Below are 17,323 nucleotides of genomic sequence, written 5' to 3' on the forward strand. Positions count from 1 at the left end.
TGGGTGGAGAAAGTCATGTTGCAACCCTTCCATCCAACATAGCCATCATATTTCTATTTTTTCATTAAAATGGGTGAACAGAGAGAATCTGCTGTTTGAGACGACAGCAGTTTTGTCATTTAACCAACCAGGGCTGCATTTCCCAAAAGCAACTACAATCACAAGTTCCGTCGTTCTCTCATCCCAGTTCATCCTGTCATCGTTTACTCTCACATCAGGAGATGGGTAGCTCGTTTTTAACTAGTTAAACCCAGTTTCAAAACTCAGTTGTTGAGTGTTTACACTTTCTGTTTGACATGTCGAATAAAACATGTTACTTCCTTGAAAGATTTGAGGTTTTTCTGTGTCGTCATTTAAAACGTAACAGTCTCAAGCTCAGCGGACAGAGAGAAGAATCAGAGAGGAGTTTAACAAACTCCAGTAGTTCCTCAAAAAAGAGGAGGTGATGGAGCTCTTTCCATTCATGATCCCAGAAAAGCATTCTGGCCTGCTGCATATCGTCCCAGCTAAAGTTACTGTTACAATAGAGCAGGTTAAAGAGGAGAGATCTTTGCCAGAGAGACATAAATACTGTTCATCTTACTTGTGGTGCGGTGTGTGTTTGTACTGTATCATCTGATACACTGAGTACTAAACTGTTTGGAACTCAGTGTTGTTTTTAGCACTACTGTATAACATGCTTATTTTTATTATTTTTACCATGTTTCAAATGGTTTAATAAATACTGACAAATCTAGTGTACACTTCAAAATGATAGATTCAAGACAGCAGGATGATTGTCTGCTGTATAACCATCATAACTGATAGGGTACATAAAGTAACCATATCTTGCATATATTATATTAAATGTTTCAATATTAAAAAGTTTCAGATAAAAAAAAAAAAAAAAAAAAAAAAAAAACATTTCTGTGTTTCTATCTGTTGGACCAAGATGAAATGAAAGAAATGTTCTAAAACTCTTAAAACTCTTTCTTACATGTGATTAAGTTGGCATATGTTTGTGACAGAACAAAATAAACACAATGTCTTCTTTTCTTTTTTTTTACAAATATTTTTTTCTTAAATAACCAACTTTCAATATGAATAGTCAGTCTTTTGAGTACTAAAGAGAATGAATTTTAAAAATGCAGGACATTTTAAATAAAGTTCATAAATAATTAAAATTAATGACTCTGTTTTGTTATACTTTGTTGAACTCTTTTTGTAAATTAACCATGCATTATCTTTTAGCTTTTTCTAATTACTGAAGGCATGAACATAAAGGCATCTGAGCGCGTGGCTTCAAGGACAAAAAAGTTCGGCAGCCACTTACATAAAAAGAGGTAAAAAGCACAACTTCTCTGAGAATGTGATAGGGCTCAGCGCCACTAGAGGGAGTATTTTTTTTCTCCATATGAGTAGAGCTAAAGGAAAACAAGACTCACCTTTAAACAGGTGACTAGAAACGAAAGTAAAAACAGGAGAAAAGAAGAGACGCCATTTCAGAGTTTAAACGGCTGCATATTTTCTGGTAAGTTCAGAACTTATTTTTAATGTAACCATGCAATCATATAAAATCAGCTGCTATTTGAGATTTTTACTTTTCAGTACACGGAATTTCAATATCTGAACATTATATTTTGACGGTTTAACAGCTCTGACCAAAATGGCTGTGACGTTGTTGTGTCAAGTGCTTTGTTAAATTATTTCTGATATATTTATAATTCCTCAGAACGCTCTGGAATAGCCTACATAATATAAACAAACAAACAAACAAACAAACTGAAAGCCATTGTGTGTAATTGCTTTATATTCTGCAATGTGTAGATCCCGTGACGTCTACAAAACAATATATATATATATATATCCCACCCAGCAAAAACTCGTTGAAAAGACGTCGAAAAGACGTCATTGGCAGACGTCTAAACAACGTTAAAATTTAGTTGAAAAGTGAAAGGTGAAAAGACGTCTTTTTCAGGTCGTGGAAAAGACGTCTATAAAAAGACGTCGATATTACATCTAAATGTGGTTGTAAAGCGAAAGATGAAAAGACGTCTATAAAAAGACATCCAAATGACGTATAAATGTGGTTGTAAAGTTAAAGTTGAAAAGACGTCTTTTCAGGCCTAATTACAACCGTTAATTATTTTTCATATTCATAATTAGTCAAAATAAGACAATTCACAAGAGTATACTGACACATTTATTGACACATTAAACACATCTCTCATGTAAAAAAAAAACAAAAACACTTTCTTGATCACATCTTAAGCCTTATTTGATTAAACAGACCGTAAAAACAGTAATATTGTGAAATATAACTACAGAAATAATTGTTTTCTATGTGGATGCATTGTAAAATGTAATTTATCCATGTAAAATGAATTTTCAGCATCATTACTCCAGTCTTCAGTGTCACATGATCTTCAGAAATCATTCTAATATGATGATTTACTGCTCAAGAAACATTTCTGATTATTATCAATGTTGAAAACACAGTTGTGCTGCACAATATTTTGTTGAAACCATTACATTTATCAGTATTTTTTAATAGAGCTTGCAAAAGAGCAGTATTTATTTTAATTTTTTATCAATTTAAAAGTCTTTACTGTAACTTATCAAATGAATCCATCTTTCTGTATAAATTAATTTTTCAAGGCAATAAATCTTTAAAATATTGAAAATGGAAACAATGACCAAATATAACCACATTAGAACAACCAAAAATGTAAATTCTGTCATTAATTACTTACCTTCATGTTGCTCCAAACCCATAAGACCCTTTTGTGCAGAACACAAATTAAGATTTTTTTAACAGATGCCTTGTGTACAAAAAAACAACAACAGCAAAAAAATAAATAAAATAAATGTATTCAGAAATGATGTATCCCCAACAGATTTTCACAAAAGTACCATGAGATTGCCAGCTCTCACGCCAACTCAACACTAATGCATCATGGTGCTCTCGTGAATGTGTTATTTTATAAATAAAAAAAATAATTTCTCAGATTTCATTAAAAAGTTATGCATTTATGTTTCAAAGATGAACAAAAGTCTGACTTGGAACAACATAAAGGTGAGTGATGAAAATCTTTGGTTTAACTAACTCATTAGGTAAATTGGTTCCCACAGGGGCACCAGTAGATCTCTGCCTGATCTCTGATCTTCTGGTTCTTCTGCTCCTTCCACCATCCCAATTCTGGATTAATGAGCCATGGCAGATGTTTTTTTCCGCTGTTTTTTTTTTCCAGCATCTAAAGTGAGAAAGAAAACAATAACTAAAATGTAAATGTAAAAAAAAATATACAAAAACAATGGTTGTCCAAAATGTACAAATTAAAGTGTACTCATTCTTCATGAGGGATTATTAACTAATCAGTTTGTCAGGGGTTATCAACTCTGGCCCTTAAGGTGAGACTTAGGTCTCTGCAGAGCAAAAGTGGGCGTTTATGACTTTGTGGGTGATTTCAAACTGCTGGGTGTTTCTAAATCATGCAATCAAAATGATCCCCCTTACCTAACCCCACCCCTAAACCTACTGTCACTATGACGTCAGCCAATCAGGTATCATGGTCTAAAAACACCCTGATCTGGTAACTCCCATTACTTTCCTGCAGAGACCTATACTTGCTTAAGGTCCACTGTCATGCAGAGGTTACGTCTCAATCAGCTTCACAGTTCGCTAAGTTGTGAATTAATATATTTTGTACATGAATTCTGGCACTGGTAAACACAGTGGCTCACTATACACTGGTGACTATTTCTGTCCCCATTGTACAACATCACTACTGACATTAATGCACAACAGTAAAGCTGATATCTTTTTTTAATGCTATTTACAGCACATTATGATAAATTCTTTGTTACATGTACGTGCAAGATTTAAGTCATAAATTAGAAATGTTTACTAGATTAGACATTACCTGTCTAGTGATATGTTTATGCTGAAATATAATATTGGTTTGTGTTTTAAAATCTATTACGTGTAACTTTTTAGTGAATTATCTCTTTAAAGCCCCTTTCATACTGCGATTCCGGAAAATACACGGGTAATGTGTCCCGGCAATTGTTCCCTGGTTGCTAGATTTTCGCACTTTCACACTGCCAGTGATTACCCGGAATGTGTTTGTGCATTCACACACAACCTTTAAAGGTCCCGTGAAGACACGTGATATCAGGGTGTGACGTGTAATGTATGAGTCGAAAACGCTAGGCACATTAACTTTCACTTAAGCTGGTGAACGATCTCAGCTTCAGCGTGGAAAGTGAGGAACAACCTGATCTCTGCTTCATTACAGTTTCCACATATTTGTTTCAGCGCGAACATTGATCTGCCTTCAAAACACGCTAAAAGAGTCACGCGATAACGTGCGTCATCACTACGACACGGCATTAGTTCTGGCTTTTGTTCACACAGCGCTCGTTTCAGGACTGAACCTGGCAATGTTACTAGGTCCCCAATCCGGGATCAATCCCGGAATCAATCCCGGGATGTGTTTGCGTTCACACAGAAGGCAACCCGGCAATGTTCCGGCAATTTTCCGGGTCCAAACGTGCAGTGTGAAAGGGTCTTAAGTTGTGAGTTTCAGAACTTCCTAAAAGGGAACTTATTGAGCATCGATGCTTCCTGGTTATCACAGCTTTTGTAGGGAGCAAACATTTCAGTGCACTGTAAAATTGTGATTGAGGCAGGCCTTAACCACTGACTTCTGAGCAAGGGACCTAAGTGATACACACCCAAAGTTTAGGTCTACACTAGAGCTGTAATTGGGCCTTAAAAGTTAGGCCCGACAGGACCCGAGCCCGACAGATTTCGGGCCGTGCCCGACTAATACATTTTGATTGACAGCTTTTTAAAAGCCCGAACCCATTTACAGCCCGACATTATTCAAATGTGCGCACGCACACAGCTCTTTTGTCAAGAATGAGTCATTTATACATGTTTTAACATAATTTATTCATGACTAACTTAGGCTATAGGCCACTTGGAAGTTGGAACAAAGAAATAAAATATGTCCTCTGTCACATCGTAACATCTCAGCACTCTAAATAGGCCTAGGCATAGGGTCATTTAGCCTTTAAATAGGCCAATGCACCAATAAAAACGAGTCTTTCTTAACAAATTAAATTAAGTTAAATTCTAAATTAAGATGGGTATTTGGCAATAACGAAATTACAAAAAAGGCTCCGCAGGATTTGCTTCGCCACTAGATGGCTTTAGCGCATTCCTGCGCTCACTGATGGTGCGTCCAGCAATATAACCCACTGGCTCATTATTCTCATTATAAACATGGTCATAACTTTTCCACACCTCAGATTTTGCTTTAGTTGCTGGTGCAACCAAAACGTAATCGCCAGAGGCAAGCCTCCGTTTCACGTACTCAGCATCCATTTTCGCGTCTTTCTCGCGCTAATCGAAACCCATCACATGACCGCTCATTTACCTCGCAAACCGGAGCCAAGCCCGAGCCCAGCCTGAGCCCGTGTAAAATGATATAAATTAAGACCGAACCCATCGGGTCCCGTCGGGTTCGGGCAAAGATCTTCAGTCCACACCTGATCACACTCACCTGTTTGTGACTTTATAGTTAGTAAAACTGAAGACCTTGATTAATGTGTTCAGGTGCACTGCACTAAGTTGGTGCAAAACTCTGCATGTAAGTGGACCTTGAGAGACAATGTTGAGATCTCCTGCTATATGTTCTGAACATGACCATTCAAAGAGGCACAATTACTTCTAGATTTATGACTTACAACACTGGTGTCCAGTCCTGGGCATGCAGGACAACCGTTCTGCAGAGTTTCTGGTGATCTTTGATCAGCTGCTCAGGTCTGCTTAATTGGGGTTGGAGCTAAACTCTGACAAAAAAAAGAAGACAACCAATATTATAATGTTAAAAAGTTAAACAACGTTAAAAAATTTGATTCATAAATATGCACAACATCTGAAAATGCACAAAGATGAGACGAAAGCTATGTGTTTAATGATAACTTTCAACACACTGAAAAATAAGAAGCAATATTAAGTTACAGATGCATTTTCTTTTATTCTTATTGTTCTTATGATTCTCCTATGATTCTTACCTTGTGGTTTATCGATGATTTTCAGTCTCTGAAATAGAAAATATATATCAATGATGAACTATTATTTACCCCGTTTGTATCTGCGAGGCGTTCATTACACATTTTCTCTGTGTGTTAAGATCAGTAATTATGACTGTCGAATGTCTGACTTGACTCAATGTATTTTGCCCCCAAGTCATATGTCTCATAATGTCTAAAAATGATCTTTGACAAGATACACGCTCCAACTCTAGGGTATGGACATCAGCATGGAAGAATCTAGGAACATAAGAAATCTGTCAATCTGTCAAAGCCAACAATATTTAACAAACAAAGCAAACATAAAATAAATAAAAAAAAAGAAAATTAAAGAACATAAAAAAAAAAAAAAAAAATTATAAAAAAAATTGAAAGAATAATAACAGCAGAATTTAAAGTTTTAGGTTTACTAACTGAATCAAGTAAAAGAGCAATCATATACATGCGCTATCACAGGTCTCAGTGAGCTTAACGCAGTACACATAGCGAGGTGGTTTAATGCTCTTACAGTGTGGACATCAAAATAACTAACAAGCAAACAAACACACACACACACACACACACATATTATGAACATATTATATAAATACACACGCACATATATAAGAAAAATACAGATTCATGCTGATAGGCGAAATATATTGTGAAAGATGCAAATAACTTAGTTAACGTACCTCTTGTAGTTAGCATTAAGGTTGAGATGCTAACGGACTTTTTCTGAAGACAATAAGCCATTTCTATAAAGTAAATGTTCAACGGAAGCGTGTCATTTACACGAAAGAAAGTTACAGGAACACTTTTATGTAATATTTGTGTAATTTAGGGACGAAACTTACCTGAAATTAGTGAAAACAACCATGAGAGACAGCATTCAGCTGCTTGACAGTTGAGCTGCCGCCCCGTTTCCATGGTGACGTCCTCCGCTCCAGTTCAGCGCGCGCCCATCCAGTGTTTTCAAAATATATTTCAATATATTTTACAGTGCTTCAGATATGATGTATAATCTATTTCTTCACTAGCTATATTTATGTTAATGGCTGTGGTCCGAAATAAACGTGTTTTTCTGCTAAATTTGGACAAAAGCCCATCTACATCTATTTTGGGCTAAATTTGGATTTTTTAAAAAAAACCGTTAAACGTCGCTTTTTGGGCTTAATTTGGACCAAATCTCTCGGACCAAACAAAGACCATTTTTCAACGTCGTTTTTTGGTCTAAAAGAAAGCCATGACGGGCCGACTTTATTTAGACCAGAAAACAACGTCCAAATGACGTCTGGTGCTGGGTGGGATATATATTGCCGTTTTTGTATTTATAGTAATCAGAAAAAAATCAACAGAGCAGTGGTTATTCATTCTGTTGCACAAACACAAGAAAATTAAAAGTACCATAGTTCTCAAATTGCAAAAGTAATTTCTGCTTACAAAGCACAAAAGCATCACTGAATACTGCACTTGTACAGCATTTAAATTTCCACTTCAGTACTTAAACAGATAAAAGTACTAAACTTTTGTAGACTGTTGTGGAGCTATGTTTTGTCTAGATTTCAAGTTCCTGCAGGAACAAGCATTATTCAAATTAGCAAATTATTACTTGAATGTTCCTTGTTCTGCAGTTATACAGCAGATTACAAGCAAACTTATGTGTGAATATTAATAAATGGTTAGTCTTATAAAAATTTTAAATTCTGTCATCACTTACTAACTCTCATAGAACTTCATCTATTTTCTATATCTATTTGTCATGTATCTATTTGTCAAGTGTCTTCTTTCTTTTTAACTATCTTTTTTATTTATTTGTTTAGGACGACACTGCCTCCAAAATGAGTCAACATAACAAGGGGGATAACGAGGGCACTGCCTCTAAAATGAGGTCTTCATCTTCTGGATCCAGCTGTGTGTCTATAAAGAGTGATCAGTCAATAAATTTTCCTCCTGACTTAAATGAAGGAACAGTAACCTCTGACCCCAGGTAACAGTTTTTTTTTTTTTCTCAACTTTCCCAAACAGCTAAATCCCTTGCAGTTTTCAAGAAAAATCTATTGACCTTTCCACGAACACTTGACTGTATCCTGTTAACCCCCGCCCCATCCTCACTTTCATATATATTAAAAAAAGGAATCTTTACTATACCTTTACTCTTTTCTATCCTGTACTGTTCTAGCCTGAACGATTCCATTTAAGTTATCATTAACTCATCCCGGTGCTCTTCTAATTTTATTTTATAAAAACTTCCCCTGTATATTAATAATTAATCAATCATGATTTAAGAAACTCAATGAAATAACACTACATGTAAACCAAAAACAGTGTATGAAATATGCATTACGAAAGGATGCAACTCAAAGAGGGGTATCAAAATCATATCTGGTAAAATATATATTTCACATGGTCTCCAATTGTAATTCACTCCAATTGGTGCTATTTTTTTTTCTTTTCATTTTAGATCTACACTGTCCTCTACATCCCACTATCAGACACATATGATTCAGGATAATACTGAAATAGCCCTAACAAAACACACACTGGAAACTGAAGACCTGCAGAGAGTCAAGGACCAGCACAAAACCAGCATGAAAAACAAGTACGGGATCATATTTGAAGGAATCAAACCAGAAGAGACCCTCCTGAACAGCATCTACACACAGCTCTACATCATAGAGGGAGAGAGAGATGGAGTGAATGAAGAACATGAGGTTTTACAGATGGAGAAAACAGCCAGAACACAACACTCACAGGACAATCTGATCAACTGCAATGTCATCTTTAAAGCCTCAGCTGAAGCAGGATGTGAGGAGAAAGAGCAGATCAAGACTGTTCTTACTAAAGGCATCGCTGGAATCGGAAAAAACATCTCTGTGCAGAAGTTCATTCTGGACTGGGCAGAGGGAAAAGCCAATCAGGATGTAGATTTCATGTTTGTGCTTCCATTTCGAGAGCTGAACTTGATCCGAGATCATCAGTACAGTCTTCATAGACTTCTGCTGGACCTTCATCCTGAACTTCAAGATCTGGACTCACAGATTTATGAGGAGTGTAAAGTTGTGTTCATCTTTGATGGTCTGGATGAAAGCAGAATCACACTGATGTTTTCAGACGCTCAGAAAGTTTGTGATGTGACTGAGACTTCATCAGTGGCTGTGTTGATGTCCCTCATGAAAGGAAAGCTGCTTCCCTCTGCTCTCATCTGGATCACCTCCAGACCAGCAGCAGCCATTCATATCCCCTCCAAATACATCCACCGTCTGACAGAAATTCAGGGATTCAATGAGCCTCAGAAGGAGGAATATTTCAGGAAGAGAATCACTGAGCAGCATCAAGCCAGCAGAATCATCTCACACATCAGAAGAGCAAGAAGCCTCCACATCATGTGCCAAATCCCCGTCTTCTGCTGGATCTCATCCACTGTGCTTCACAAGCTCCTGGAAGAAGATCTGAGTGCAGAAATCCCTCAAACTTTGACTGAAATGTACATCCACTTCCTGCTGATTCAGATTAACATGAGGAACCAGAAGAATGACGAGGTAGATCCAAAGAAACTCCTGCAGTCCAACAGAGAAGCGATTGTGAAACTTGCTCAAGTGGCTTTCAAACAGCTGATGAAGGGCAATGTGATGTTCTATGAGGAGGACCTGATTGAGAGCGGCATAGACGTCACTGACGCCTCAGTGTATTCTGGGATTTGCAATGAGATATTTAAGCAGGAATCTGTGATTCATCAGAGGAAAGTCTACAGCTTCATTCATCTGAGCGTTCAGGAGTTTTTCGCTGCTTTCTACGTGTTTTATTACCATGTGAAGGAAACTATGAAGGGACTGAAAAATTTTGCTTCAGTAAAACATTTGCTTAAAGCTGCAGTAGATGAAGCCATTCAGTCTGAGAATGGACGTCTGGATCTGTTCCTGCGGTTCCTGCTCGGCATCTCACTGGAGTCCAATCAGAGACTCTTACAGGATCTACTGACACACAGAGAGAACAGCTCAGAGAGCATCAGAGAAACCACACAGTACATTAAAGAGAAGATCAAAGATGGACATGGACTCTCCACTGAAATATCCATCAATCTGTTCCTCTGTCTGCTGAAAGATCAGACTCTGTCCAGAGAGATTCAGGACTTTGTGAAATCAGACCAACTCTCAGAGGAGAAACTCTCTGCTGCTCACTGCTCAACAATAACCTACATGATTCAGATGTCAGAGGAGCCACTGGATGAGCTGGACCTCATGAAATACAACACATCAGATGAGGGGAGAAGAAGACTGATACCAGCTGTGATCAACTGCAGAAAAGCTCTGTAAGCGTTTAATAATCTCTTTACTACTTTTTAAACTGACTTATATTTCTGTTGTTTTGTGCTTCATCTTGATTTTATTTTGTTGATTTTATTTTATAAATAAAATGATTATTTTAATTATTTTACAAGAATGAAGCTGATATCATTGAAATGTCAGTTATATACCAATGTGGAAAAGTAAAAAAAAAAACTGGACTCATATGTTCTGCTCTCTTTCAGTCTTGCTGGCTGTAATCTGACTGCTCAGGATTGTGAAATTGTATCATCGGTTCTAAAATACCCAAACTGTGTCCTGAGAGAGCTGGATCTGAGTAACAATGACCTGCAGGATTCAGGAGTGAAGCTGCTTGATGGACTGCAGACTCCAAACTGTCAGCTGGAGATCCTGAGGTCTGGGTTCAATTTGATTTGATTATTAAACAGTTAGTATTACATACTTTAAAATGCTCTGCTGTTTACTGTCTGTGTGTGTCTGTAGATGATCTGACTGTCTGTGTCTGTAGATGATCTGACTGTGTGTGTCTGTAGATGATCTGACTGTGTGTGTCTGTAGATGATTTGACTATGTGTGTCTGTAGATGATCTGACTGTGTGTATATGAACATAATCTGACTGTGTGTCTCTAGATGAATATAATTTGACTGTCTGTCTGTGTATGAAGATGATCTGACTGTGTGTGTCTGAAGATGAACTGACTGTGTGTGTCTGTAGATGATCTGACTGTGTCTCTGAAGATGATCTGACTGTGTGTCTGAAGATGATCTGACTGAGTCTGTAGATGAGCCGTCTGTGTGTGTCTGTAGATGATCTGTCTGTGTGTGTCTGTAGATGATCTGATTGTATGTGTCTGTAGATGATCTGACTGTGTGCGTCTGTAGATTGTCTCACTGTGTCTGTGTGTGATCTGACTGTGTGTGTCTGTAGATGATCTGTGTGTGTCTGTAGATGATCTGACTGTGTGTGTCTGTAGATGATCTCACTGTGTGTGTCTGTAGATGATCTGACTGTGTCTGTAGATGATCTGACTGTGTGTGTGTCTGTAGATGATCTGACTGAGTCTGTAGATGAGCCGTCTGTGTGTGTCTGTAGATGATCTGTCTGTGTGTGTCTGTAGATGATCTGATTGTATGTGTCTGTAGATGATCTGACTGTGTGCGTCTGTAGATTGTCTCACTGTGTCTGTGTGTGATCTGACTGTGTGTGTCTGTAGATGATCTGTGTGTGTCTGTAGATGATCTGACTGTGTGTGTCTGTAGATGAGCCGTCTGTGTGTGTCTGTAGATGATCTGTCTGTGTGTGTCTGTAGATGATCTGATTGTATGTGTCTGTAGATGATCTGACTGTGTGCGTCTGTAGATTGTCTCACTGTGTCTGTGTGTGATCTGACTGTGTGTGTCTGTAGATGATCTGTGTGTGTCTGTAGATGATCTGACTGTCTGTGTCTGTAGATTGTCTGTTTGTGTCTGTAGATGATCTGACTGTGGGTGTCTGTAGATGATCTGACTGTGTGTGTCTGTAGATGATCTGACTGTGTGACTGTGATTATCTGTGTCTGTAGATGATCTGACTGTGTGTCTGTAGATGATCTGACTGTGTGTAGATGATCTGAGCGTGTCTGTAGATGATCTGATGCGTGTCTGTAGATGATCTGACTGTGTGTCTGTAAATGATCTGGCTGTGTGTCTGTAGATGATCTGTCTGTATGTGTCTGTAGATGATCTGACTGTGTGTGCCTGTAGATGATCTGACTGTGTCTGTGGGTGATCTGTCTGTATGTGTCTGTAGATGATCTGACTGTGTGTGTCTGTAGATGATCTGTCTGTGTGTGTGTGTGTGTGTTGTGTGTGTGTATGTCTGTGTGTGTGTGGGTGTGTGTGTGTGTGTAGATGATCTGACTGTGTGTGTCTGTAGATGATCTGACTGTATGTGTCTGTAGATGATCTGACTGTGTGTGTCTGTAGATGATCTGTCTGTGTGTGTGTGTGTGTGTGTGTGTGTGTGTGTGTGTGTGTGTGTGTGTGTGTGTGTGTGTAGATGATATGTCATCTTTCTTCTTTAGATTATCTGTCTGTGTGTGTCTGTAGATGATCTGTCTGTGTGTGTGTGTGTGTGTGTGTGTGTGTGTGTGTGTGTGTGTGTGGTGGGGGCGTGTGTGGTGTGTGTGTGTGTGTGTGTGTAGATGATCTGACTGTGTGTGTGTGTAGATGATCTGACTGTGTGTGTGTGTAGATGATCTGACTGTGTGTGTGTGTGTGTAGATGATCTGTGTGTGTCTGTAGATGATCTGACTGTCTGTGTCTGTAGATTGTCTGTTTGTGTCTGTAGATGATCTGACTGTGTGTGTCTGTAGTTTATCTGTGTGTGTGTGTGTGTGTTGTGTGTGTGTCTGTAAATGATCTGAGTGTGTTTGTCTGTAGATTATCTGACTGTGTGTGTCTGTAGATGATCTGACTGTGTGTGTGTGTGTGTGTGTGTGTGTGTGTGTGTGTTGTGTGTGTGTGTGTGTGTGTGTGTGTGTGTGTGTGTGTCTGTAGATGATCTGACTCTCTGTCTGTAGATGATCCGACTGTGTGTGTCTGTAGATGACCTGATTCTGTGTCTGTAGATGATGTCTCTGTGTCTGTGTGTCTGTAGGTTCTCAGGCTGTATGGTGACAGAGGAAGGCTGTGGTTATTTGTCTTCAGCTCTGAGTTCAAACCCCTCACACCTGAGAGAGCTGGGTCTGAGCTACAATCACCCAGGACAATCAGGAGTCCAGCTGCTCAACCACAAACTGCAGGATCCAAACTATAAACTGCAAGTACTCAAGTATGTGGGACAGTTATAATTTAAGGCCAGTTCATACCAGCGATGATAACTGTAATGATAACAATATAGTTCATAATAATATTCTAAAGTCCAGTTCACACCAAAAATAATAATGATAACTGTAACTTAAACGATAACAATATTTGCATTCACACTAGTCAACAATAACTGTCCGTTTATTCTAAGCTTGCACACTACAGTTTTAAAGTAACAAAAGTGGATGTAGGTGACCTGCTACTGTTGCTTTACTTTTCACAAAGACATTAAAGGAAAACGGATGCTTTTGAGTTCATGATGAGATACATTTTTTTTTTTTTTGAGTTCCAATTTTTGCTGTTCTTGATGCATATACATGGCTTTAACCAGCAGATGTCCTTGAGCATGCTACATTTGAGCACATCTAAACAGGAAATCTAGCTAGTATAATCTATTTGATCTAACAACACAAACAACAACTAAAACAATGCACAGTCTGTTTCACTACAACTTCAGAGGAGGCAGACAATGTAGTTAAAGGGGTCATATTATGCTGCTAAAAAAAACATTATTTTGTGTATTTGGTGTAATAAAATGCGTTTATGTGGTTTAAGGTTCAAAAAGCACTTTATTTTCCACATACTGTACATTATTGTTTCCCCCGCTTTTCTGAAACGCGTTGATTTTTACAAAGCTAATCTTTCTGAAAAGTGAGGGGTGCTGTAATTGGCCAGCTGTCCAGTGTGTTGTGATTGGCCGAATACCTCATGCGCGTGACGGAAATGTTACACCCCTTAACATATTGTGAGCCCTGTCCGGCCGGAGCGACGAGACATAAACATTAAACCTATTATAATCGTGATATAAACATGATTTCTAGTCGTGTCCTCTTTTGGAAGGCCAAACAAAGTAGTTTCGCTTTCACAACGAAACACACAGCGTCTATACGACATGGCGGTGGCAACAACAATGCTACAACGAGAAAAAAAGATATGCTTTCTTTATTTGCGTGAACATCTGGGCAGCGTTATGCAAATCTTCCCACATACTGACGTAGAGATGTGGGGGCGTGTTAGAACGAAGCGTTTTAGGAGGGTGTGGTTGACTCTTAACTTTTATAAAGAATATCTCTTTGGATTTGAGACTTTAGTCTTTGCAACTTTACAGATCTTCTTTATGCGCCAAGAGCTTGTTACACTCCAAAGAGAAAGGAAAAATTTAAATTGCATCATATGACCCTTTTAAAACTAGCCCTGGATACTTGAGATTAATTTTATGTTTTATGTTACCCTGTTGCTGTGTAGAGCTTCTCCGCAATGTCGTCTGCCATTTTAAACACACAAGCCCTGATTGGAATGAATTCCGATTAGCTGTCAATGTTTTATCATTTATCAGCTGGAAAAAAAAAAAAAAAATTGTGAAAGTTATCCCAAAGATAGTGTTCGTTATCAGTCCATTGAACTTTTTTTTTTTTGTTGTTGTTGTTGTTGTTTTGTCTCAGTTTAAATCATGGAGGGCATTTCAGGATCACACCAAGCCTGCGAAAATGTAAGTTATCTCAGTCAAACACACCTGTGCATATGATGTCATGATATCACTGATGTTCTGATCTGTTTTTCTGTGTTCAGACGCCTGTGATCTCACACTGGATCCAAACACAGCACACACTCAACTAATCCTGTCTGAAGACAACAAAAAAACAACATGTGTGAAAGAGCCACAGCCATATCCTGACTATCCAGAGAGATTTGGCAACTATGAGCAGGTTCTGTGTCGAGAGAGTCTGACTGGACGCTGTTACTGGGAGGTTGACTTGATAGGTTGGGGTCATGTAGCAGTGGCATATAAAGGAATCAGCAGGAAAGGTGGGATTGACTGTCGGTTTGGACTCAATGACAAGTCCTGGAATCTTTACTGTTGTGATACGATTTATTCTGTTTGGCACAATAAGAAGAGGACAAACATTCCTCTAAATTCCCCATCTAATAGAGTAGGAGTGTATCTGGACTGGTCGGCTGGCACTCTGTCCTTCTACAGTGTCTCTGGCACACACACACTCACACACATACACACATTCAACACCACATTCACTGAACCCCTCTGTGCTGGATTTAGGCTTTATCCTGATTCTGCTGTGATTCTGTCAAATTTAACAACCTCCTGTGAGGAAATGCAGAGACGCATATAACAGTTTAATTTCCATCTTTGAGAAGAAAAATGTAATGGTAACTGTGATTTTTGTAGTTAGGAGAAATAGTTGCACTTGTAGGATATAAAGTCACAATTACCAAAAATCAGAATCAGAAGGAGCTTTATAACCAAGTATGTTTACACACAAAAGAAGTCTGACTTGGCGACAGGAGCTTCCAGTGCAGAAGAAAGTACACACATACATGATAGTGCAGAGTAGACATACATATATTTACACAGTAAAGATGAAATAACACTAATATAAGATAAACTGAAAAATAAATAATGCACTATATACAGAAATAGATATATTGAGAAAAAAAATATTTAAATGAATGTACAGACATGTTATTTACAGGTGTACCGTTTATGTTTTTTAACAATATACAATTTTCAGATACTATGTATACTATGTCAGTTATGATGGATAGTGTGTAGTTAAAGGACTAGTAAAGGACAGGTTTTTTTTTTTAGATATAAACTTCAAATGGCAATAAATAAAGTTTGTCAGCATTTCTGAGATAAAGACGCAATCAACCTAAGCTCCAGGCTTTCATAGATATGTTTTCAAGGACTGATTCAAATTCTGCATATTAGTAATTGCCAGGTAAATATAGAGCACTGGGCTTTGGATTTGAGGTTACAGAACTTTCTGGTCTGCATTTCACTTCAAAACACTTGTGCAGTCCATTAACAAGGTTCCCCTTCAGTGGGCTGTAACACATGAATTCAGTGTGAACAAACTATTCTCACACAAACACTGTTTATGGGATTAAACTGGTACTAGGTTACAGTCTATAAATGATAAAATGTCTATCTAGAGATGTGACCATTCAGATTTTCGGTCACTTCACTAATATGAATGAATTACCTTGGAACCTTCAGAATATTTTGTGAAGATGGACACAGAACCATAGAAGTATGTTTATCATAATGATGAGTTCTGAATGGCTTTCATTTTACAGAGCGATTCCCTTTAAATCTGAGGCTATAAAACTTGTAATTTTTTTAGTAATCTATTTATCTAGTTTATCTAGAATTTACATTTCATAAATTCTGAATGTTGTTGCTGTCCCAATTCTTTTCAACTGTATGTTTTAAAGGGTGTATCAGGTTTCGTCTGTTGTTGTGGGTGTTTTAGTAGACTCAAAGATAGTCAGATTGGCATTGTATGTTACTGTTACATTTTGTTGTATGCACAATTCTGGATTAGTTATTAATTATTAATTAATCTGACTGAATCTATCTGACTTCATGTGGTAACAGCAGTGACAGTTAATGTTTAAGCATCAGGGCAGGCAAAAATGTTTCTTGATTGTAACAACTATACAGTTTAATACCGGGTTACTCTTTTTCTTCAAAAAGCATTTGCTTTAATTATAAGGTTTTGAAATATGCAGATTTCATCCAGAATATATAACATTTTGGATATACTGCATGGTTCAATGTTTGTTGTTTTTTTGTTTTGTTTTTTGGCCAGTAGTCAGTGATGTTCATCATGGAGTAGAATCACTACAAAACATTATTTGATTTCTTAAACCTCATATTGTTTCCCGAATGTCTACTTCCCATGTTGAGTTCAATCTTCATTCATACTGTGTGTGTGTGTGTGTGTGTGTGTGTGTGTGTGTGTGTGTGTGTACGTTTAGTAATCTAAAGCAGTTTAAAGCACAGCTGCTCTAAGAATGTGATGCTACTCTGCGCCACTAGAGGCAGTATGATTGTAATACTACATATGTGTAAACAAGACTCACCTTAACCAGGTAACTAGAGACAAAAGTAAAAGGAGGAAAAGAAGAGTCATCATTCTGAGTCTTGAATCTGTAATAATTCATCGTCAAAGCTATTGTTCTGCCCAACTAAACTGCAGTTGTGCCTTATTGAGTTTAACATGTGCAGTGAAACTGAACTGCAATATCTAAATAAATAAATACAAGGATGAATTTGTACTTTATTTTTGATTATCAATGGTAAAAT

At 37.7% G+C, this 17,323-nt stretch overlaps 1 protein-coding gene and 1 long non-coding RNA gene across 3 annotated transcripts; one reads left to right on the forward strand and one right to left on the reverse strand.

Annotated features, from left to right (window-relative positions):
* The first annotated feature begins 1,438 nt into the window (after positions 1–1,438).
* LOC122147025 (protein NLRC3-like) lies at positions 1,439–15,549 on the forward strand. The gene is made up of 7 exons (XM_042767821.1): positions 1,439–1,510; positions 7,884–8,050; positions 8,525–10,372; positions 10,592–10,762; positions 13,007–13,180; positions 14,658–14,704; positions 14,785–15,549. The coding sequence occupies exons 2-7, from the start codon at positions 7,902–7,904 to the stop codon at positions 15,342–15,344; spliced, it is 2,949 nt and encodes a 982-aa protein (XP_042623755.1). The 5' UTR covers positions 1,439–1,510; positions 7,884–7,901; the 3' UTR covers positions 15,345–15,549.
* LOC122147026 lies at positions 4,536–7,369 on the reverse strand. Of its 2 annotated transcripts, none has more exons than XR_006161368.1 (4): positions 6,918–7,369; positions 6,756–6,818; positions 6,064–6,091; positions 4,536–5,838 (listed from the first exon to the last, which is right to left on the reverse strand). It is a non-coding gene; the product is annotated as an uncharacterized LOC122147026 (long non-coding RNA). The 2 variants fall into 2 exon arrangements; XR_006161369.1 differs by having other exon boundaries at positions 6,064–6,321.
* Positions 15,550–17,323: the final 1,774 nt, after the last annotated feature.

The sequence above is a fragment of the Cyprinus carpio genome, chromosome A12 (assembly GCF_018340385.1).
Source record: "Cyprinus carpio isolate SPL01 chromosome A12, ASM1834038v1, whole genome shotgun sequence".
Classification (NCBI taxonomy): Eukaryota; Metazoa; Chordata; class Actinopteri; order Cypriniformes; family Cyprinidae; genus Cyprinus; species Cyprinus carpio.